The 26,153-nt window shown below is 34.4% G+C and overlaps 2 protein-coding genes across 2 annotated transcripts in view; one reads left to right on the top strand and one right to left on the bottom strand.

Moving 5' to 3' along the window:
* Positions 1-19,840, bottom strand: part of LOC140045131 (sialin-like) — a 29,035-nt gene extending 9,195 nt beyond the window's left edge. Inside the window, exons 1-5 of the mRNA XM_072089890.1 lie at positions 19,754-19,840; positions 16,249-16,382; positions 2,649-2,723; positions 2,471-2,520; positions 226-359 (exon numbers count right to left, since the gene is read on the bottom strand). Coding sequence (XP_071945991.1) covers positions 226-359; positions 2,471-2,492 — 156 coding nt within the window. The 5' untranslated portion in view covers positions 2,493-2,520; positions 2,649-2,723; positions 16,249-16,382; positions 19,754-19,840. The remainder of the gene's footprint in view (positions 1-225; positions 360-2,470; positions 2,521-2,648; positions 2,724-16,248; positions 16,383-19,753) is intronic.
* On the top strand, positions 12,997-15,906 carry LOC140045135 (fibrinogen-like protein A). The gene is made up of 5 exons (XM_072089893.1): positions 12,997-13,141; positions 13,495-13,736; positions 13,994-14,113; positions 14,395-14,659; positions 15,292-15,906. Exons 1-5 carry the CDS (start codon positions 13,066-13,068, stop codon positions 15,513-15,515), a joined length of 927 nt encoding a protein of 308 aa, XP_071945994.1. The 5' UTR covers positions 12,997-13,065; the 3' UTR covers positions 15,516-15,906.
* Positions 19,841-26,153: the final 6,313 nt, after the last annotated feature.

The raw sequence follows: 26,153 nt of genomic DNA, 5'->3' as shown, positions 1-26,153 counted from the left end.
TCGTACCACTGCTATATTTTGGCATAATAACGGGTTTTTTTTTCAAACTAGTTTGATAATATAAGCAGAGCTTTACATTTTAATTATTGTTGCTTTAGGTGCCTAATTGTTCAACACATGTTTTTTCACTCTGAGTATACATTTTTAATGTATTCAAATATGATTGTTGTGCTATAGTTAATTATTATAGCAGATTTAAAGTTACTGGTAGTATGATATACTTACAGATGTGTCGTACAATTGATCATCATTACTGCTAAAGTTTGTTGTGTTTTCTCGGCGGCGTACCATAGCTATCATCGCAATACTCATGTTGATTCTTGTGCAGTATAACAAGAACTTTATTACGGCACACATACCTATGGAAGGCCATAATCATGTTGAAGTACATGTTGAGAGATAATAATTTAGAAGCTTTATATGTGAACTTTATTCAATCAATCGTACATTTGTTATAATGGTAACCACAATAAGGTATAATATTACAGTAGATCTTTACAACAACAAAAACAAGACCAATATAAATATTAATTATAAAATACTGTATATACAATGATTATTTACAGTAATGATAAAAATAAAAATTAATTGTTTATATTGACTATTATTGGAAACAGAAGTTGAATAATAAAATACTGGAAAGTTTAGTTTCAATCAATGGAAAAGATGAAAACATATAATAGTGTAAGTATTAAAAGTAGCAGTGTTTAGGGAGATTACTGTATATTGGTAACGGCCTACAGTTGAACATGGTTTTAAGCAAAAGTTATATATTGATTGATTGAATCGGGCATCACTATAAGCAAAGCTTTAAAATGTGATGTCCTATGTAACAATTAAAAATTGGAAAAAATAAATAAATAAATAAATTACAATAAAAACAATAACAATTAGTAAATATATATTTGATTTCTATATAATCTAGTTGTATGGTTTTGGCCAAACACATGTCAAAATATGCTATCTAAACTTTGTCTACACTACTCTATGTGACAACAAATGTATTTTGTCCATCGTGTCATATCACTACCATATTTGGGCACGTCATACTTTTTTTCTAAAACTAGTTTGATAATGTAGACAGAGCTTATTATTATTTAGTAAAACATTATTATAATAAATAGAAAGTGCATCAATCTACTAATACTAATCAATTTAAAATACCAAAACTCTAATTTATATATTAGGACCGATTAATACAATGTATTATTGTAATATATATAAATGATTGTTTCCAGAAAATTCAATGCTTAACACATGTAACTCACTGTACCACGGAGAAGGAAGAATTTAGTTTCAAATTCTCCGTGTATGTCTATATATTTTATATATCAACCCCTTTTTATCAAAACCTACGCATTACTGACTGTAGATATGGCATTTATGTCAAACCTACCTTTTCAAAAAGGTTTGCCGAGCATAACTTTTAATAGCTTTGTATATCATTAGTAGGCATAGGTCTACAACAAATCCTATTAGATTTAGAACCAGCTTTAAAGATAGGGCACACGTTGGCTTGCTTCCATTTTATCGGAAAAAGTTTTTCAGAAATACATCTTTCAAATAAAATGTTACAAGGAAAAGAAAGAGGTTTGGCAGCTAAAGACAAAACAATATTACCCAAACCGTCGTTACCTTATGGGAATCAATTTCATTAATGTGTTTTTAGTGGCGTGCAACGCGACTCTACAGCTAACTGTGTCGGTCGGTTGAGCACGCGAATTCAGTCATGTATATGGCCTTGTTCTATAACCTGATTAAACTCAAGTTTATATAAACAATCAATCGGATAATCAGGAAGATTAGGAAGATCTAAATCTTTATTATTAGGGCTAAAACAGAATAAAACAAATGTATTAAGTAAGTTTGATTTGTCTTTTACAGTGTAAGCTGACTGATTATTAAATTGTAGTTCCGAAGGTATGTTATTATTATTATTTTTCTTGAGGATTTTATCCATGACTAAACACCACTACAACACTACCATACTTAGGCCTAAATCTACCAAGTCGTTTAAAGTTTGATCTAGCAAATCTAAAATTTTCAATATTTTACGTTTCTTTTCTCTTAAATATGATTCTTTAGATTTCAGTGCAATATAAAGTTCATTTTCAAACCAGGGTGGGAGTTTGAAAGTTTGAAAACAGGGACGAGATCTTTAACATTAGCAAAAATAAAATCAAAGACATGAGAATCCCTTACTATTCTACAAAGCTGGTAAAACGTGTTTATAACATCTGTATTATTGAATTATTATGAGAAAAGCCGGCAGCAATTTGATGATGTGAGAAGTTCAGAAACACTACGTCTAAAGTTTTCAATTCTATTATTATAATATAAAAATTATTATTATTATTATTGACCTATTTATTTATACAGTCTGTAGGTCTGTACTGAAACCACCTATTGCATTTCATTATAACCCTGTGAAATACTAATTTGAATAGGCAGTGAATAGTGTTATACATACCAGCTACAAGAAACCTCTTCATATTATCCAGTTAATTCACTTAAATAGGCCTACATAAAAAAGAAACGAGTGTTATTTACAATTTACCTTCAATTTGGTTCAATTTTGGTACACAGTAATAAAATAATACATAAAACTTATAATAAACCAATTTTGTTTCTGAATAAACTGGACCTACCTGTATTAATTGTGTTAAAACGAAGTTGAAGGACTTGCAACAGAACAATACCGTAATGCTAGTAATGATAAATCACTGTAACCAAATAAATATCTTTAAAATCATTACAATTGACGAGGCCCTCTATAGGAAGATTGTTTTATTCAGTAAATAAATATGGTAAACAACAAAATGAAAACAAAACCGACGAAGCGGTGACATGAGAAAATAAAGAAAAGTATAAAGGATAAGGTGGTATCTCTTCACCTTAAGAAATATAAGAGAAATTTGCGAATCAATAATAATATCGTAAATAAATACAGAAATATTCCAGGTATGCGCAGTCTGATCGCTCTATTGGCATATGCGTCGAGGATTCATCGACAAAGACAATTTTTAGTCTAGACTCTATAGTTCACTATGTCGGTCGGTCTGTCGGTCTGTCGTTCTGTCTGTCGGTCCGTGTTTCGGATTTCGAACTTTGGCGTTGGTGGCGTAAATATTTGTTTTGGTGGTAAACAGAATTGTCAGCAAGATCACGCTTATTATCTAATAGTAGATACTGTATTTATCTTATTTCCGACAGTGATACGTGGGAGTACTACGTATGTTTTATAACATTTAAGTTGTGTTAATGTTCTTGACTTTGAATATTAAAATTATTGGTTAGGCTATTTAGTTATGTGTTTCGATCGGCTAATTGGCCATAAGCCTGACTAGCCCTCGTGTAGTAGTTTGACTGTATGTATCTGCTACGCTGTATTTTGGGGTTGTTTGCACACGCAGCTGTGCTGCCTTGTGCGTGTTTTCATTGAGTTTATTTGTGTTTCAGACTTTATCGAAGAATAAAGAACGGTTAAAGCAACTACCACGAGTTTTTGTATCATTGTCCGGATTAGTCCGGTATCACTATGCGTTTTAGCATGCGACTTATGGCTGTTGGCCTTGTTTGCTGAACAAGTTGTTTTTATTTCATAAAAATCGGACCACAGACAGTTTATTTTCTGACAGCTTAGAATTTATTTATTTAAGAATATTCCTGAAATGTAATTTTTATATTTGAAATATTAAAAAATTATTATTCCACAAAATTCATAAATTGAAAAGTAGTTAAGTAATCTCTTTTTTTTATTCATTTCTTCCGTGTACCGTTGTAAGTGCATTAGAAAGGTGTACCTTTGTTTTACCTCAATATTTAAACCATGAACCCTAACAATTAATATTATCAATATTATTAGACTATATTTTCAGTCCGTAGACTATTGTAGTTTACGTCCCTCAAGAAGGTATATGTAGTCGATCGCATGTGTTTGTCTGTTTGTTTGTGACTTTGTTTGTTAGTAGGATTACTCAAAAAGAATGATCTTTAGCAAAATGAAAATACAGATAGATATGTGGTGAAGGATCACTCCAATAAATTTTGGAGGCAATCCGGACGCGATTTTTTTTTTCGTACATAAGTTGGGGACCCCTTAATGAAACGTCACAAAATAAACATGAATATTTCATCAGTTAAATTTTCTTGTTCCGTATGCACCCAAGCGTATAGCAACAAGAAGTGACACAACTGCGATACGATTCTAGGCCTATCTCCGCTGTGGTTGCGGCGTGCGATTTCATAAAAGAAAAGCGGCGTTTTGTGTGGATTGTCGAAATAATCTGCCTTTAGTTTATGCATGGATAAAGAATTAGAATAATATGCATCGACGGCGACATCAAACGATTTTACAACGCGCTTGCCTATACTAAAGCACTGCTGCGAATCAAACATTGAACTACGTGTCTCTAACCGCGGCCCTCTGTAGAACGCTGCGAATGAACTGCTACATTTTTTTAGACCAAAACGTAACCATGTAGAAATCGTATGCCCAGTCTGAATGTTCTATTGACATGTCTGCGTCGATGATTAATTGGACAACAAAAATGCATTGCTGAACAATTCTGTTTTAGTTTCATAACAATCGGACTACGAAAAGTTCACTTTCTTTCGACTGGTAATTTTAAGTAGTTGGTAACATTAATAAAATATGCAATTTTTATATTTGAATTATCATTATTTGCCTGCCATCTTCTGTCATTAAAAATTGCGTTAATCTATAGAATATTAAATTATGCATTCGACCATGTATGTTGTTAGCGTGTCCGGTGTCCACACATAGAACAATCGTGTTTTTAATATATGGCTAAGCAGTGGTTTCTTCATAAATCTCCTTAATTATCGATGTAATTATATTTAAATTTTAGTGCCTGGTGATTGGCTAGTGGTTATGTCATCCACATCACATCCAATCACCGGGCCTAATTGAATGAAAACAGCGATCCCTGATCCGGGATGCGATTTTTTTGTTCGTACATAAGTTGGGGACCCCTCATGAAACGTCACAAAATAAACATGAATAATTCATCAGTTAATTTTTTTGTTCCGTGTCTACCCAAGCGTACGTATAGCTAAAAGTGATTACAACTGCGATACGATTCTTTCTAGGCCTAGGATTCTAGGTCAATTCATATGATTGCCTTCTCGCACTCTTCTTCACACACAACACCAACCTATGCAAAATGTGTCGAGGCTAATCGACAGCTAGGCAAGACACATTCAACTAAGTAGTAATTAGACATAGCCCATAGAAAGCTTAGACCCACAAGAAGAATGTTTATAATTTGTATACTGTAATTTTTTAATTCTGCTATTTTATTATCAAACAATATGCATGTACTCAAAGGAACTTTAAAAATGCGCGTATATGAACACATGAGATGGAAAGATTAGAACCACGAGAATAAAAAATGTATTTTTGTGTAATGTAATTGTTTAATTTTGCTGACTTATTACTCGGACTGTGTCATACCTAACAGTAACACACACGTCACACCCACACAGACTACTAGAATAGACATGGACTTTAGAGACTAATAATTAGGCCTAATAGTATTAATAGAAACTATAATTTTAACACGTACTTCTTTAGTAATACAATAATTATATTAAAAACTCTATCATAAACTAAAGGCTGATTATTTCGACAATCCACACAAAACGCCGCTATTCTTTTATGAAATCGCACGCCGCAACCACAGCGGAGATAGGCCTAGAATCGTATCGCAGTTGTGTCGTGTAATCACTTCTTGTTGTTATACGCTTGGGCCGGGTGCACACGGGAACAAGAAAATTTAACTGATGAATTATTCATGTTTATTTTGTGACGTTTCATTAAGGGGTCCCCAACTTATGTACGAAAAAAAAAATCGCATCCGGGATTGGCTGGCTATGTATAGTTGCGATTAGACTTGCCCCAAGTCTGTATTGTTTTTTTTTTATTTATTTGTTTTTATTTCGACCGCGATTTTTGTCTGAAAATACAGACTTGTGAAACACGTATAGAAATCGATTTGCAGACCGCAAACATCCGATAAGAATGACGTAGGTTATCATACCGTATTTGGCTATATGGGGCGGGCGGTATGTAAATATGATTTCGAATCAACCAATGATCATTTTGTTTAAAAATGAAAAAGATCGAGTAGGCCTACGTACAGTGCTGAATGTACGATCGAGACTGTTAAAATATGAAATCGTGTTGCCAAGTTGTTTTGTTTATTAATTGTTTAGTCCTTGGCCTAGGCCTCCTTCGTAGGTCCTACTCAACTCGCACGTATGACCTGCCAAATAAAACGCCAATAAGGTAGGCCTACATAATACCACCACCGGCACACAACAGGATTCACACACAACAGACAGGGCTATACACCAGTACACAGAATTGAACAGGACAGGATCTGGGTGGGAATTAAATCAAATTATCTCCGCGTAATATTAAATCAGGGAGATCTAAATTACATCTCCCTGATTAAATGATCCATATAAAATCCTTTCTAGCCTTCAGAAACTTTCATCAATTTACCCAAGTACACATTGTCTAAACGTTACATAGCGCATGCGTATAGAGCAGGAGCCCAGAGGGGTCAACCTAGCTGGAAAGTTAACCAATTTCTATGCATGTGGCAATTATCTACGTACATATCAATGTATGGAAATGACAGTCTGGCGCGTTTCTTTTGGTGGGTGTGGCTAGGAGGGACATTGTAAAGGGTAAAAAAAATGAGCTAGATCAGCTGAAAAGTTAACCCCATGAAATATTTTGCAAATTGTTTGACATAGAGTGAAATATAAGGAATGGCCATTGCCAGACGATTTTAGTGGTGGGGGGTGCCTGCCAGACCCCTATTTCTGGGGGGTCAAAAATGAGCTAGATCAGCTTAAAAGTTAACCCTCTGAAACTGGTGGGAAAATGTTCAATAAACTCATAATTATCATGAATGACCATTGCCAGACATTTTCAGTGGTGGATTGTGCCCGCCAGACCCCGTCAAACACCCAACCCCCCAAAAATTGAGCTAGATCAGCTGAAAAGTTAACCCCATGAAATATTTTGCAAATTGTTTGACATAGAGTGAAATATAATGAATGAATATCGCCAGACGATTTTAGTGGTGGGGGGTGCCTGCCAGACCCCCATTTCTGTGGGGCCAAAAATGAGCTAGATCAGCTTAAAAGTTAACCCTCTGAAACTGGTGGGAAAATCTTCAATAAACTCATAACTATCATGAATGACCATTGCCAGACATTTTCAGTGGTGGATTGTGCCCGCCAGACCCCGTCAAACACCCCACCCCCAAAAAATTGAGCTAGATCAGCTGAAAATTTAACCCCGTGAAATATTTTGCAAATTGTTTGACATAGAGTGAAATAAAATGAATGGACATTGCCAGACGATTTTAGTGGTGGGGTGCCTGCCAGACCCCCATTTCTGGAGGGCCAAAAATGAGCTAGATCAGCTTAAAAGTTAACCCTCTAAAACTGGTGGGAGAATGTTCAATGTACTCATAACTATTATGAATGACCATTGCCAGACATTTTCAGTGGTGTATTGTGCCCGCCAGACCCGTCAAACACCCCCACTCCCAAAAATGAGCTAGATCAGCTGAAAAGCTAACCTTTTAAAACATGCTGTAAAATGTTCAGCATGATTCCTAGTATAATAAATGACCATTGCTAGACATTTAAAGTGGTGGGTTGTGTCCGCCAGACACCCATTAAACATCGACCCTTCACTCCATGCATCGCCATAAGAATCACTTGATTCTTCAATCTCTGTTTCTTCCGTTTCACTGTCAATGTGTCCTTTTTCATTCTTGATGGACGGCATTGAGCTGTTGCATTTCCCCCAATTCAAGACCAGCAAATGTTCTCAGCTCCGTGACTGCCATGGCTCGTTGACTCGTAGTCAATGACCACTGGCGCATTGCATTTTCTGAATTAGGAAAGGCAACAATCCCTCTAATACTTGAAGAAGAATCACGATTGACCGTCTGTTCTAAGGAAATGTCAACAGCTGATCTACTGTAGTGCTTATTTGTACGTCTGATGGAAAATGCTCATTTTTCCAGTACTTTAGGTCAACGTTTTTCAGTTTCTGTATGAATAGAGTTCCCCATCTGGCGTAGTTACAGTAGGTTGGTTCAGGGCAAAGTAAACAGATAATATGGTTGGAAATACATTAATGTAGCCAGTGACATCATTTGTTTTCACACATCTCTGAAGTTCATCTATGGAGTCGATTAATAAGAAAAATGTAAATAGCCCAGAATTGTGCTGTTGAACCTATATTTCCAGTAAGCACTGACTGGAAGTAATTCTCGTACTTCTGCAGGTGATTAATTACAACAGGATCCGATATATGTTCTTCAATCAATGATGGGTCCAAAGGTGCAGTTGACATTATTTCTTGAAATGTGTGATGATCTTCTGCATTTATTTCTTGAAGAAAGCGTTTATACAACTTTTGCTCTAAGACATTGGCAAGCAATTGGTGAATTCTAGTGCACCTGTTGTAAAACTTTCCTTTGATGAAACCCATCATTGACCCCTCAGCCAAGATATCTGCTTCTTGGAGAATATATTCGATACCGCTGTCGTTAATGTACGTTCCAACTGCTCCGTAGAACGCCAACTCTGTGTGAAAATTGCCCTGTAATACTAAAAGCTTATCAAATTGTATTGTTTGTATGGAGTAAGCTTTTAATGCTACTGCCAAATCATATGTCACAACTGCATAGTCTTGTCTGCATAGTCTTGGCCAGTTTCCTTGGCAATAGCCATAGTCTGGATCATTTTCTCTCTCTAACCACATCATTGTTTGTTGGGGATTTTGATATAGGATCCCTGTAGCAAATGCACTGAACTGGTAAATGATTATTGATATACTTGCTCATGAATCCGGCATGTAGGGGTGTATCTCCATCATTCAGTTTCCAAAACCAATACATATCCAAAGCCTTCAGTGGTATTTGGTATTCCATTGGTTTGTCAGTGATTGTACTACATTCTCTAACATTTGTAGTTGATGTGGCATTGGAACTTATAAACAAAGCTTTATTTATACCTATCCTAAAAGGTGGTATTTCTCTTTCAACTCCAACAAATTTCCGCCTGTTTCTACCATCCCGAAATCCAATAGTATTCCTATTGAGCAGTTGGTCGTCATGCAATATATTCTGATATGTATGTCCAACTGTAGCGTGTAGAGTTTCTTTACCATCAAGTGTTTCTACATTTGTATCATTATTCTCCCATACACATGCAGTTGCCAAGGTTGGGTCAAGCCGGATACCATCTGGGGCGTCGCGTTCATCATCTTGAACTGAATAGGCAAACTCAGTCTCAAGGCCTTTGCTTTCACTACTAATACAATGTCAAAATTTGCATAGCCAGTTTTGATCCTGTCAGAGATGTAAAACATAAACCAACGACAGTGTGTTTCCATGGTTTCACAGTTCCACGAGATACATTATAGATGGCATCAGATGCAATGGAAATAACCTTTCTATCAAACTTGTCTTTGTTTGCATCATTGGCATTTTGGTCGATGCCACCAAGAAGACTCCTAAAGAATAATTCTAACTGTGATGGTATCTTGGCAGCACACTCTTTTAAGTTTTGAACTGTAGCAGGTCTTTGTCTGTGGGAGCTGCATGATTATAGATCTAAGATGAAGAGCAGCCCATTTTATTTTATTATCCTGTACATATTGTTCAGAATTATCATAAAGTCGAGCAGTGGCTTCTTCTCCTAGAAGAAGTGATCTATAAATGAAGTTACCTCTTCGTCTGTCTGCAGGTTTTACTTTGATTTCATCTTTAAATTTTTATTGAATTTTCCTTGTAAGATTTTGGGACGAATATGAGTTGATATCAGTTTTCCTCCATTATTGACAAATTCGATTTTGTAAAAGCTTAGCAAATCAGAGACAAGTATAGCTCGTTGTTTTCCCAATACGTAATAATAATTCAATATATTTCAGTAGGGATGAAAATGCCCTTTTGTGACTTCCATAAGATGTGTTACTTCAATAAGATGAATGCTCTTCTGTTGAACCATCATGTTTATCAGTTTCTAGAAGAACTGAACTCGGCAGATCAACGCCACACCGAATTAGACTATTGATACGTTGGTTTTTTTTAAATTTTACCCGCTGGGAAAGTGACTTGCACCCAGAAACAGTTGCTATCTTAAGCCTTTTCTCTTCTTTCCCATTTTTTCGGCCTTTTCCACAAAATATGCAAGTTCCCTTTAACATGCCACACTCATCTGATTTCTGAAGGACACTACTTTGTTTTGTTTCACGGCAGTGTAATACCTATGACATAAAGGGTGATAGCTGATTGAATTTTTAGGTTGTTTCATAAGAAAAACCTTGTTTGTTGTATCAGCATGTTTGTCAGACTTCATTTTCTTACGTAATGCAGCAGCATTCTTTACAGTTGACCATATCATTTCACTGAACGCCTTAACATACAATCGTTGTCCGCCGTTACCGTTTGGCAGATGTAGCACTTTGAAATATGATGTACCACTCTCTATCATAATCAAAATGCATTTAATAAAATAAGCCTTTGTTTTGAAATGTTGATGATAATCAACAACATTATTCTCTAGGGAACCATTATAGAAGATAAGTCAGTTTCTAAATATGTCCTTTAACTGCATAAACCAATTGACTAATTGATTTACTTTTTTCCACACCACAAAAAGACAAAGAAGTCTTGTTCTGAATACCTATTTTACACTATGTTGAACTTATATACCATAGTGGCACATTTGTGAATTAGGTAAAGGGTTGGATGGATGGGGTGGTTCTATAATGAGCAAATAAAAATGTCTGGTAATGACAATTCATATCCTTGACAGTATACTACACATTTTCCCACCAGTTTTACCATGGTTAACCCTTGGCCTAATCTGGGTCATTTTTGGGGGTTGGGTGTTTGAGGGGGCCTGGTGGACACAACCCACCACTTAAAATGTCTGGCAATGGTCATTTATTATACTAGGGATCATGCTGAACATTCTACAGCATGTTTTAAAAGGTTAGCTTTTCAGCTGATCTAGCTCATTTTTGGGAGTGGGGGTGTTTGACGGGGTCTGGCGGGCACAATCCACCACTGAAAATGTCTGGCAATGGTCATTCATAATAGTTATGAGTACATTGAACATTTTCCCACCAGTTTTAGAGGGTTAACTTTTAAGCTGATCTAGTTCATTTTTGGCCCTCCAGAAATGGGGGTCTGGCAGGCACCCCCACCACTAAAATCGTCTGGCAATGTCCATTCATTATATTTCACTCTATGTCAAACAATTTGCAAAATATTTCATGGGGTTAACTTTTCAGCTGATCTAGCTCAATTTTTTGTGGGTGGGGTGTTTGACGGGGTCTGGCGGGCACAATCCACCACTGAAAATGTCTGGCAATGGTCATTCATGATAGTTATGAGTTTATTGAACATTTTCCCACCAGTTTTAGAGGGTTAACTTTTAAGCTGATCTAGCTCATTTTTGACCCTCCAGAAATGGGGGTCTGGCAGGCACCCCCCACCACTAAAATCGTCTGGCAATAGCCATTCCTTATATTTCATTCTATGTCAAACAATTTGCAAAATATTTCATGGGGTTAACTTTTCAGCTGATCTAGCTCATTTTTTTTACCCTTTACAGTGTCCCTCCTAGCCACACCCACCAAAAGAAACGCGCCAGACTGTCATTTCTATACATTGATATGTACGTAGATAATTGCCACATGCATAGAAATTGGTTAACTTTCCAGCTAGGTTGACCCCTCTGGGCTCCTGGTCTAGTACCATCTTAGTTGTTGAGTCTTTGAAATTCTGAAATATGAATATTAAAACAGTGTACGAGTGAGTAGCCAATCGCATGCAGCTGAAACTATTCAACCGGATAATCTATGCACCAAGAATTCTTGGTGTCAAACCACGTGACTTTTGCGTGTTTCCCCAGACGGAGTATCCAAACTCAAGTAATACACGTATTAAACGCCATATGTGCAAAAATATTTATATTTTTACTAATATTAAGAAAAAACTCCGTCTGGAGCCCAGACTAAGTTGCGATACGTTACCTAGCGGTCGTTTTGAAAAGTACACGCATGGAAAACTTAATTAGAACAAACGAAGTACCTATTATTATTCACACAAGAAGTAAGACAACGGTGAGTATATAGATCATGATTACACGTTGTATCTACTACACTTAATATTAGCCTAGACCTACCTAGGCAGTATCAATGTCGGCAAATCATATGGTTTACTAGTAAGCCTAGAAGGCCTAGGCCCTAGGCCTAGCCTAGTATCCTTGCTGATTTTGTAATTTTACATGTAGGCTGAGACAACAAATAGTTATTGTCTGAGATGTAGGGCTACTACAGGTCATAAAATGCTACTTTAATGTCATGAAAATATTAGCGTAGATCAATCGCGGCAGAAACCTATACTAATTACAATTATAGCATCTACAATTCCTCATCAGAAAGATAATTTAACTCTTCCCTGGTTGGTAAATAAAATAAAATCAGCACAACATCTTTCTTTTTAAAAGTTTTGGAAAACATCCAACATTTATTGATACTCCCGCAATTTATGGACATGGTAGATGGTGTGTTATCTTGTGACTTCTGTTATTGTTAGATATTGTACACTATTACAGTATCTAATCATAACACATCAGTAAACCGAACAAGTAAATGAAAACAATCCGCGTATTGATTAGATTGAGATATTAAACTTTGAGTTGTGTTTTTACTAGCAAATTCAATTGATTTTTATAAAGCCGTTACTTTTTAAAATATTATTATTATTATTAATCTGACGTTTGCACTTATAATAATCGTTTTTCATGTCTTTTTAAAAACCATACCTAAATATTTTCTTAAAAGTAGAAACTACGAATATTATTTATTTGCCGATGATAAGCATTATGTTTTATAGGAACATTTTGATTACAGTAAGGTAGGTGATCGTGCGGGAGACAACAACGTTGTCTGACGTTAATTTAAGTCAGGTTAAGAAGAGTGAGTGCCATTTCAAAATGTTTTACATATTGTACAGCTTCACTGTGATATTTGGTACCTTTGTATTTCACTGTAATATCTCAATGACATCAGGTAAGATGAAACACTTTTTTCTTAAAACATTTCCTCCGTGAAATGAACAAATAAGCGCCGTGGTGGCCAATAAAATGCGATTTGATCACTTAATTTGTGAACAAATAATGATATAATAATTATTTTTTAGATGTCATTTAGTCCATAACATTTGCATACCAGATTAATGGGAATAAACATATTTTCTTTTCTCTGTTTTATAAAAGTACTAAAAAACAGTTTAAAGATTCATACGAAACTACAAGAAATTAAGTACATATAGGTATAGTAATGCTTCTTTATCCAAAGTTAGTTATAGTATGAGTTTATTTCTATACGCATTTTTTTTTTCATATACACTTCCTATTTATTAGGTAAATCCTGTATGCGATCTGCAATTTTTGAGAACCAACGGAATTTGTTGAAATCAAAAGAAATTGATTCGCTATTTTCTATTAGAACAAGAAGTGCAACTCGGTGTTCTCTGTTGTGTTTGAGTCTTACTCCTGACTGTCAATCATTTCGCTATGACGTCACATCAAAATCATGTGAATTATCTGGACGTTTGGGATTGGAAAAAAGAGGCAGTCATCGGGCGTATACACTACGGCCAGCAGTACGTATTGTCTGGTGTTATAATAACATGAATAAAAAAATATTTTGTTGTAAAACTTGATTTGTAAAGGTTGGTGCATGAAGGAAATATAATTATATTTCCTCCATGGATGCTGATAGTGCAACAAACATGATCGACGATGCTTCTATTGGATCATTGTCAATATACATTGAATTTTGCCTTCCCTCACATTATTAATTGGAATAAGATTTTATAGACCACTGTTTTGTTGTTGGTATTCTTGCTTATTTACTTAGGTGAAAGATTGCCAGGGTATTTTGGGAAGCGGCGGAAGCGGTTTATACCCAATTGCCAAGACTCATAGAAACGCATTGCTTGTGTACTGTGATATGGATACTGGCGAAGGAGGATGGACGGTAAATCTACATTTTAATATATTTTGTTTACTTAAGCCTAATTAAAGGGAATGTATATAGATATTGTTTTGTAGGCATAGTATCTAGATTTGGTTACACATGTAAAAACAATTTTTAAAAAGGTAGCAGACAATCAATATTAAATATCTTATTTTTATTTGTAGGACTTATCTAAACAGTACAGTTGTAGGTTACGTGTACTAGAACAAATTAATACACGGTAAAACAACATACAAAGGAGCCGTATCGTTTTTTTAAATAGTATGTACACTGTATTCTAGGTTTTTCAGCGGCGTGAGGATGGTTCACTGGATTTTTATCGGTCTTGGGAAGAATATAAAAATGGTTTTGGTAATGTGTGCGGTGAGTTCTGGCTGGGAAATGACAATATACATGAGATGACGTCATCTGGAAAGTACAACCTTCGAATTGATATGAAAACGGTTTCTGGTGAAGCATACTATACAGTATACGACACCTTCAGAATCGGGAATGAAGGTGATGACTACACTTTGGAAGTCGGCGATCAACTAAACGGCAACACGGGTAGGCCTAAGTGTAGAGATTGTTGACAAGCATGTCGTGGTTGAAAGTGTCAGTTTAATGCATCCTTGCATGCTCATATTTCCTTTTGGCGAACTTTTTTCTTTTAATTAATTAATCAATTCGAGTTCCACAAGTAATGTTTTTCACTTTAACCAGTTTCGACAGATTCTACTTAGGTTATATGAAAAAACACAATGGTTTCACACATTTGTCATTGCGAAACTGTTTGATAACTTAGTGGAAAACAGGTTTTAAGAGAATTTTCATCAAATAGGCCTAATAAATCGTTAAACATCTCAATAACTGTTTCTCCTGACTATATGTCAATAATACTCGTTTTATCAACTAAGACATAGACTGAATGGACTTTAAAGATTCCAATGGTCTTAAACATTTGACTATGACATTAAAGCCAAAATATATCAGAATGTGATTATGCGTGTCAACAATCATGTTAGATTAGATCATGAAATATACTACTACTGCTATGGTCACTGCTGGTGCTGCCGCTACCACCGTTGCCGCTACCGCTACCACTACCACCACTACTACGACGACGACGACGTTTACCAACATTCAAAATAAAATTAATGTTTTTAGAAAATATCGTTATTCATTTCTTTCCTAAACAGTTGATGTGATGATACGTCATCGAGGGAAAGGTTTTACGACACGTGATGTAGATAACGACGTTAAGAGTAATAATTGTGCTAAAGAATATGAAGGCGCCTGGTGGTATTACAGTTGTTACATATGTAATTTAAATGGAAAGTATGGAACTACATTTCAGTGCTTCACTGGAAGTAGTACGAGGGAAAAGCTGAGATGGTCAGAAATAAAAATAAAGCGTAACTAGTAGTAGTACAAAACTAGAAACATAAACACCCTTATTCTCCCTTATTTTGTCTTACCATGAAATTATAGTATGAATAAGCACTGTAAACCCGTGTCACAGAACAGGATAAAGAAATGAAATGCATGTGTGTATTTTCTGTTTATAACCGTATGAATCGATTGAAGTTTTACTTAATATTAATAATTGTATGTATATCAGTGATAGCTGGCTCATTTGCATTAAATATATCGATATATTTTGCTTAAGCTTCTTTCTAATTATAAGCAGAGGTCCAAGTGGCAAAAAGAGGCTTCGCAGTGTGTCATTGCCACCAATCTACACATTAAGCACACCAAGTGTTTTTGTTAGCCTAAACCCCTAGGAAAAATGGTTCAGATAAGCTGTTGCAGTGACGTCATGAATAATAATACAAATTCGTCATTAAGTTATTTAAAATTTTGCTATTTTAAGATCTGTCTACTTTATGTGACAAACAAATGTGACGTGTTCATTTATGGACACGATGAAGTCGTACCACTATATTTGGGAACAATAAAGTAGTTTTTTTTTTCAAACTAGTTTGATAGTATAAACAGAGCTTTACATTTTAATTATTGTTGCTTTAGGTGCCTAATTGTTCAAAACATGTTTTACTCCTCTGAGTATACATTTTTAATGTATTCAAATATAATTGTTGTGCTATAGTTAATTATTTATAGCAGATTTAAAGTTACTGGTAGTATGGCATACTTACCGAGGTGTCGTACAATTGATCATCATTACTGCTACAGTTTGTTGTGTTTTCTCGGCGGCGTACAATAGCTATCATAGCAATACTCATGTTGATTCTTGTGCAGTATAACAAGAATTTTATTACGGCACACATACCTATGGAAGGCCATAATCATGTTAAAGTACATATTGAGAGATAATAATTTGATTTCTATATACTCCAGTTGTATGGGTTTGGCCAAACACATGTCAAAATATGCTATCTCTAAAGCTTTGTCTACACTACTCAGGCCCGTATGCAGCATTTATAATGGGGGGGTGCGAGCGAAGCGAGCAACAATGGCTGGGGGCCAGGGGGCCGCCAAGGGCCCCCGGTCAGGGTGCAGGGGCCGAAGGCCCAGGAAAAATTTGCGTTATTTGACGTTCTAAAGACTGATGTAAGACTCTCTGTTGTGGCTTGGGCTAGTTGAACGATGGACACCAGAACTTAACGCTTTCATGATGAGGCCAACTCAGCAGGGGTGGCGCCAGGATCTTCCCGACGCGGGGGCTACATTCCCCGACGAGGGGGCTATGCGAGCGAAGCGAGCATCACTAGGCTGGGGGCCGCCAAGGGCCCCCGGTGGGGGTCCAGGGGGCGAAGCCCCCGGAAGCAACGCGTTCTAGCGTCATTTGAGGTCTTTTTAATCAGATTTAGGGTAGCCATTTTTTCCATTTTTTATAATGCATAAATAAAATACTGCGTGCAAAAAAACGATGCGCGATGACGGTTTCAATCCATATTTTTCAATTTAAAAAATAAAAGTTCAAAGAAAATTTTGAAAAATAGAGTTGGAGGTCCCGGAAATTGGACTTATTATACTTCAAAACATGAAAAAAAATATATAAGTCCCTATCATGGGTTGTGACTGAGCTAAGAAATGTTTGAAAAATAGAGATGTTAGGTCCCGGAAAATGTACTTCTTGTTCTTCGAAATATGACCAGCTTTATTGTTGGGGCTGAGCTAAGAAAATGTTTAAAACTAGAGCTGCAGGTCTTCAAAAAATTTCATTTTATACTTTGGAAACATCAGGCCTAGAGGCTTAAAAAACGCAAGCGTAGACCTTTTTCAGTCGGGGAAAAAAGTTTATTCCTCCCAGGTGTATGCATGCGTACCATCTGGACTTCCGAGTGGTGAGAAATTCATGACATACAGGATATTGAAAATGTAATAACTATAGCTATAATGTTGGCTAAGCGAAAATGGCATGTTTTTTTGTTTAGTAATGGATGAAAAATTTATTTTAGGTGCCCCACGGTACAGAAGGTTACTTGTAAATTAAAAAATTGGTGAACAAACGAACAATTAACATAATTCGTTTTTGCTGTAGTGTAGCGTACGTCGACGCAGTACACGACGTAACCGTCGGTAAACTTCGCCTGGAAAATAACACATTACACATTTTGGTCCCTGGATGAAACTTGATATCACGCGTCTCGACCCAACGTTGAACGATTCGTACAAAGGGATACCGCCAGACAAGTGCGTACCTAGCTATTGTTTAGTAGTAAGTTAGATCGCTGGCAATAATGAATGCATATAAAGTGCATAATATCACTCTGACGTACTCTCACGGTCAATGAAACGTCGCGGTTTTCTAGGCGCTGAAGCTAGCTACTAAGTGAACGCGAACGCTTTTTACTGTATATTATATTCCCCGACAAAAAGTACACGTGTTCCCTGACTTTAAGTTGTCTGTATTTCTCCAGCAAACACTTTACCGCGTACCGCGTACATGAAGCGCTAAGCTATTGCTTGTCGTCACATGATCGACTGCGCATGTTTTACATCGAGTTTGTAGTCAGTTCAGATTCCGTAATTTAATTACCGGTATTTTTTCATTTTATATTAGCATATTTTTGTTTGTATACCATTGATAATGTAAATTTTGTATATATATAATGATATTGTCTTTAGTTAAACAAGACAAGAAAAAATACCAACCGAGGAAATAGTGGACCTTTTGGGACTTGGGGGGGGGGGTGCGTCTGCACCCAACGCACCCCCCCTGGATACGGGCCTGCTACTCTATGTGACAACAAAATGTAATTTGTCCATCGTGTCATATCACTACCATATTTGGGCACGTCATACTTTTTTCTAAAACTAGTTTGATAGTGTAGACAGAGCTTATTATTATTTTAGTAAAAAAATGTTATAATAAATAGAAAGTGCATCAATCTACTAATACTAATTAATTTAAAATACCAAAACTCTAATTTATATATTAGGACCGATTAATACAATGTATTATTGTAATATATATAAATGATTGTTTCCAGAAAATTCAATGCTTAACATGTAACTCACTGTACCACGGAGAAGGAAGAATTTAGTTTCAAATTCTCCGTGTATGTCTATATATTTTATATATCAACCCCCTTTTATCAAAACCTACGCATCACTGATTGTAGATATGGCATTTATGTCAAACCTACCTTTTCAAAAAGGTTTGCCGAGCATAACTTTTAATAGCTTTGTATATCATTAGTAGGCATAGGTCTACAACAAATCCTATTAGATTTAGAACCAGCTTTAAAGATAGGGCACACGTTGGCTTGCTTCCATTTTATCGGAAAAAGTTTTTCAGAAATACATCTTTCAAATAAAATGTTACAAGGAAAAGAAAGAGGTTTGGCAGGTAAAGACAAAACAATATTACCCAAACCGTCGTTACCTTATGGGAATCAATTTCATTAATGTGTTTTTAGTGGCGTGCAACGCGACTTTACAGCTAACTGTGTCGGTCGGTTGAGCACGCGAATTCAGCCATGTATATGGCCTTGTTCTATAACCTGATTAAACTCAAGTTTATATAAACAATCAATGAGATAATCAGGAAGATTAGGAAGATCTAAATCTTTATTATTAGGGCTAAAACAGAATAAAACAAATGTATTAAGTAAGTTTGATTTGTCTTTTACAGTGTAAGCTGACTGATTATTTATTATTATTTTTCTTGAGGATTTTATCCATGACTAAACACTACTACAACACTACCATACTTAGGCCTAAATCTACCAAGTCGTTTAAAGTTTGACCTAGCAAATCTAAAATTTTCAATATTTTACGTTTCTTTTCTCTTAAATATGATTCTTTAGATTTCAGTGCAATGTAAAGTTGATTTTCAAACCAGGGTGGGAGTTTGAAAGTTTGAAAACAGGGACGAGATCTTTAACATTAGCAAAAATAAAATCAAAGACATGAGAATCCCTTACTATTCTACAAAGCTGGTAAAACGTGTTTATAACATCTGTATTATTGAATTATTATGAGAAAAGCCGGCAGCAATTTGATGATGTGAGAAGTTCAGAAACACTACGTCTAAAGTTTTCAATTCTATTATTATAATATAAAAATTATTATTATTATTATTGACCTATTTATTTATACATTCTGTAAGTCTGTACTGAAACCACCTATTGCATTTCATTATAACCCTGTGAAATACTAATTTGAATAGGCAGTGAATAGTGTTATACATACCAGCTACAAGAAACCTCTTCATATTATCCAGTTAATTCACTTAAATAGGCCTACATAAAAAAGAAACGAGTGTTATTTACAATTTCCCTTCAATTTGGTTAGATTTTGGTACACAGTAAAAATATAATACAGTTGCCAATTAAAACTTATAATAAACCAATTTTGTTTCTGAATAAACCGGACCTACCTTTATTAATTGTGTTACAACGAAGTTGAAGGACTTGCAACAGAACAATACCTTAATGCTAGTAATGATAAATCACTGTAACCAAATAAATATCTTTAAAATCATTTCAATTGACGAGGCCCTCTATAGGAAGATTTTTTTATTCAGTAAATAAATATGGTAAACAACAAAATGAAAACAAAACCGACGAAGCGGTGACATGAGAAAATAAAGAAAAGTATAAAGCATAAGGTGGTATCTCTTCACTTTAAGAAATATAAGAGAAATTTGCGAATCAATAATAATATCGTAAATAAATACAGAAATATTACAGGTATGCGCAGTCTATAGGCATATGCGTTGAGGATTCATCGACAAAGACAATTTTTGGCTGAACAAGTTGTTTTTATTTCATAAAAATCGGACCACAGACAGTTTATTTTCTGACGCCTTTGAATTTATTTATTTAAGAATATTCCTGAAATGTAATTTTTATATTTGAAATATTATTATATTCTTATTATATATTATAATTATTATTCCACAAAATTCATAAATTAAAAAGTAGTTAAGTAATCTTTCTTTTTTGATGCATTTCTTCCGTGTACCGTTGTAAGTGCATTAGAAAGGTGTACTTTTGTTTTACCCCAATATTTAAACCATGAACCCTAACAATTAATATTATCAATATTATTAGACTATATTTTCAGTCCGTAGACTATTGTAGTTTACGTCCCTCAAGAAGGTATATGTAGTCGATTGCATGTGTTTGTCTGTTTGTTTGTTACTTTGCTTGTTAGTAGGATTACTCAAAAAGAAAGATCTTTAGCAAAATGAAAACACAGATAGATATGTGGTGAAGGACCACTCCAATAAATTTTAGAGGCAATCCGGACCACGGTCCTAATTCTGGACCACTTTTTAGTATTATTTTCAGACCTGCTAGGAAGTGTTAAAAGATAGGACAGAATTTTCAAAAGCCGGCGAGCAGTCTTAAAATAACAAGTAAACTGGAATTGCATTTATCGAGAACTACTTTAATATCTAAAAAACTTCATTTTTGTACAAGAAGCAAGAGTTATAATTTTTTATTTATAATTTTAAAACATAATTCGATTTAATTTACAAGATACGAGTAGTTTTAAAAACCTATTTCTTTTCAAATTCACCCGTTTGTTTTTGGCGTTCCTGTTCTATTGTTAGTCAATTGTAACTATTATTAGTTGAAAGGCTGGTTACATAACCTTTACACCGAACTCACATACACATGCTTTGTGGAGGACGGTGTGAATCAGCTGGCATGGCGTGTGTGTGCATGGCAGTCTAGACTCTCCATGTTTTTAAACTGTTTAACATAAAAGACTAACTGTAAGCTACAAACTGCAAACAGGAGAAGAACTTCAATATATAAGAAACTGATCTATGGATATATAAAGAAAATTTGCTGAAATTTTAAAGGTAAAATCTTATTTTAAACTGTAGGCTTAAACACACAAAAGTTAGCCCACCTCAAGTTGAACAAGAAGCCAGACAAGCCAAGCTTTTAACACCTAGAGATAAGATGAATAGACTGTTTATTTGAAGCTACAGCTGCAAAGCCACCTTCAATTGTTTCTATTGTAACTACAACAGAAAATTATGATATGCATAGACATTAGCTTGGACTTGAACTTTACAAACAAGAGGCCTAGAGTTTTGTGAATTGTATAAATATCAAACTTCAGAGTTACTTATAAATATGGTCAACCTAAGTTTAATTCCCGTCTCTAAAATAAATAACAGTGATGATTTCAGTCATTTTTATGATGATGAAGAAATAACCATGAACTCATCATCATTGTTCATTTCACCCTTTGCTTCAACGCCAACCAGATGTGTAAAGGAAAACCAAACTAGGACAGATAACTCTATTGCTGATATCTCTGACAATGAAACTCGGGAAATTTCAACACAAACTCCTCAAGTTAAAATAACTGATGTATCAATCCAGACACCTACTCATTGGGACCAAATTCCAACTCTTAAAAGCAAAATTAGAAAACAGGATGAAAAAATAAGTGAACTCATAACTCTCAACTGAATGAATTGATACATATTCATAGCAACTTTGTGCAACTCACGTCATCATTCAAAGAACTAAATGACAGGAACTTAATCCTTGAAACACAGTTTGCTAGTTTGCGTCATGAAAAAGCAGAGGAACAAAATGAGTATCGCACGCCAAATAAAAAAAAGTAAAATAAAGGATTCTGTAAAATCAACTGCTCATGTACAAACTACAACTACAACAAGAGGTCTTATAAATACTAGCGTAAAGACTTTACGAGGTGCTACTGTTCAACAAATTACTGCCACCATTCAAGAAATAAATCTAAGTCAGGTAAAAAATGTCATTGTTCATGCTGGTACAAATGACTGTGGAAATCCAAATTTCAACAAAAATAAACTACAACTTGATTTCCATGAACTTATGGTCTATCTGCAATCTAGAATCACAGGAAAGGTTTATGTATCTGGTTTATGCCCAAGACTAGACAACCCTCAACTAAATCTACATGTACTACAAACTAATGAAATGCTAAAAGCGAACTTCAAAGATTGCTTCATAGATAACTTTAAGGCATTCCTATCACCATTTGGACTTGACACCTCGAAATTTACAAGACATGGACTTCACCTTAATGAACGAGGAACAACTGCACTCATCAAAAACATAAACTCTAATTGCTTCTTGTCATTTCTGTGGAGAAAATGGACATGTTCGCCGCGTTTGTCGACATAGGAAATGTTGGTACTGCCAAGAGGATGGCCACAAGGCTAAATTTTGTTTATTACAACGACAATGAAAAGATGGCAATGAAGATAGGGCCGTGAAAATAAAAGACATTTACAGTAACAATATTTTAAACGAAACGTTAAGCCTACCGCTCTTATTTGAAACTAACTACTCGATTCAAGATGTAACCGGTACAACGGATGTTTTCACTGAAGACTGTTCAATATTTCAAAGACATGGTCTAAGTATTTTAAGTCTTAACATTGTTTCACTAATAGGTAATTTTGACAATTTTAAACACCTTATAGAAAATAATGAAATTGATGTTATATCTTTAAATGAAACTCGCCTTGACTATACTATTAGTAATAATGATGTACGTATAAATGGCTATGATCTCTATCGTAAAGATCGTAACAAGGAAGGTGGAAGAGTTGCTGTGTACTTAAATCGCAACGGGAAGACTACTCATAAGTTAAGACCAGATCTTATGAATGAACATTTGGAAATGTCTATTATTGAAATTAAACAATTAAATTCAAAACCATTCCTCCTTTTATCATGGTATAGACCCCCAAATTCTGATATGCAGATCTTTGAGAAAACAGAAGAAGTACTAGAGAATGTTGAAAGTACAAATTTAGAATATATGAAATAATTGGGGATGTAAATTGTGACACTCATTCTAAAAACCTATCTTGTTATACTAAAAAATTAATTGACATTGCTAACAATTTTCATCTAACTCAATTAATAACTGAGCCAACGAGAATCACAGAAAATAGTAGTACTTTAATAGACCATATTTACACAACAGTTCCTAATAGTATCTCCAAATCAGGTGTATTACATACAGGTATCGGTGACCATTCTGCTATCTATGTAATTGTTGGTAAACAAGAAAAGTGTAAAGCTCATAAGCATAAATATAAAACAAGTAGAAACTACAAACATTTTAATGAAAATGAATTTAAAAGGGATATTGAAAAAATAAACTGGCAAGAAATTCAATATTATAATGATATCGATGACGCTACATATTTTTTCGAAACTAATTTTCTTAAAATTGCTAATGATTATGCCCCGCTAAAAAAGAAGAGGGTGCGAAACAAAACTAGTCCTTGGCTAACAGATGATCTAGTTAGGTCTATGCGTGAGCGTGATGTACTAAAAAAGAAAGCATCTGAAACTAATACACCTGAAATGTGGGCTCAATACAAACTAAGTAAAAATAAGGTAAATGTTGAAATAAAGAAATGTAAAAAAGAATATTTTTCTAAACAATTACATACAAAAGATTCAAAGAAAATATGGAAAACTTTAAACACTGAAATATCAAACTTAAAAACAAGTGATAACAAACTAACAGCAGACTCTTCTAAAATAGCAAACAATTTAAACAAATATTTTTCCAAAATAGGACCTGACCTTGCAAAAAACATCCCACCAGAAATTCCTAGATTACTTATTGAAAATAATACTAATCAAAGTAGGGACCTACTTAAATTTAGTTTTGTAAATCATGAATATATTTATAAACAATTAAACTCACTCGCTGTTAGTAAAGCGACAGGCTTAGATGAGCTTCAGCTAAAATGCTGAAGTTGGTTATTGATCAAAACGTTGGACCTCTCCTTATTTGGTAAATCTCTTACTCTCAACCAGTACTTTTCCAAAAAGATGGAAATGTGCCAAAATCTGCCCAGTTTTTAAAGGGGGAGATAGGACAGAAGCTAGCAACTACAGACCCATATAAATTTTAACGATTCTTTCTAAAATTATCGAGAGGGTTTTATTTGATCAGGTCTATCAATTTATTAACTCAAAAAATATGATTTATGCTTACCAATCCGGATTTCGTCCTAATTTATCTACTGTATCTTCATTATTAAATATTACAGAAGATTGGATAAATGACATTGATTGTGGGAAGTATATTGGTTTAGTCATGCTTGATCTAAAAAATGCTTTCGATACGGTAGATCATACCATATTTATAGACAAGCTTAAATTATTTAAGTTAGATGTCTCTATTATAAATAGGTTTAAAGACTATCTTTGTGATCGTACGCACTTAAAACACAAGTAAATGGTGTCCGGTCAGATACAGTACATGCTATAGTAATTGTGGAATCCCCCAACGTATCAATTTTGGGACCACTCTTATTTATACTTTATGTAAATGATCTACCAAAGCATGTAAATAGTGTACAGATTAGTATGTATGCAGATGATACAGCTCTTTACTTTGCATCTTCTGATATAAATGAAGTACTTGCAAAAATTAATGAAGATTTAAAAAAAAACAAATCATGGCTAGCAAGTAACAAGCTTAGTCTAAATGTAAATAAAACTCAGTGTATGTTTATAGGAACACAACAAAGGCTTGCAAAATTAGCAAACATTGATCTAAATTTAATACTAATAAACTACAAATGCTAAAAAACAGAGCAGCCAAAATTATTACAAAAACAAGGAAATACGACTCTCAAGTACACAAGCCCTGCAAAACTTAAACTGGATAAATCTTAATACTCAACTACATAATAATGAAGCCAAAATGTTATATAAAATATTCCATAATCAAGCACCACCATATCTAAACGAACTATTTACACCCAAACCCAAAACAGAATATATAAAAAAAAGTTTTTCATATCATGGTGCTAGATTATGGAATACTTTAGAAAAACCAATGCAAAATGCCACAAATTTAAATACTTTAACAAAATTATTGGTGTGATTTATTATTTATTTTGTACTCTTAGCATAAAAGTAATTAAAGTTTCTCTTCATATATTTTTGTTCTCTAATTTGTTATTTTTAAAATGTGTTATATTTAAATTTGTAATGTATTACTGTTAGTTGATCACGGCCTTGTAGAAGAACACCTTTATGGTGACACAAGCTTTTCCGTGTTAAAATAAAGTATTTATTATTATTATTATTATTATTATGCTTGTAGTGAAATTAGCCTAAATCACACACAGCATTGAAACACGCACACAGTGTACGTTGGATAAATAAAATAAAATCAGCACAACATCTTTCTTTTTAAAAGTTTTGGAAAACATCCAGCATTTATTGATACTCTCGCAATTTATGGACATGGTAGATGGTGTGTTATCTTGCGACTTCTGTTATTGTTAGATATTGTACGCTATTACAGTATCTAATCACAACACATCAGTAAACCGAACAAGTAAATGAAAACAATCCGCTTATTGATTAGATTGAGATATTAAACTTTGAGTTGTGTTTTTACTAGCAAATTAAATTGATTTTTATAAAGCCGTTACTTTTTAAAATATTATTATTATTATTATTTTGACGTTTGCACTTATAATAATCGTTTTTCATGTCTTTTTAAAAACCATACCTAAATATTTTCTTTAAAATAGAAACTAAGAATATTATTTATTTGCCGATATGATAAGCATTATGTTTTATAGGAACAT

The sequence above is a fragment of the Antedon mediterranea genome, chromosome 3, assembly GCF_964355755.1.
Source record: "Antedon mediterranea chromosome 3, ecAntMedi1.1, whole genome shotgun sequence".
Taxonomy (NCBI): Eukaryota; Metazoa; Echinodermata; class Crinoidea; order Comatulida; family Antedonidae; genus Antedon; species Antedon mediterranea.
This window is presented reverse-complemented; position numbering and strand designations above follow the sequence as displayed.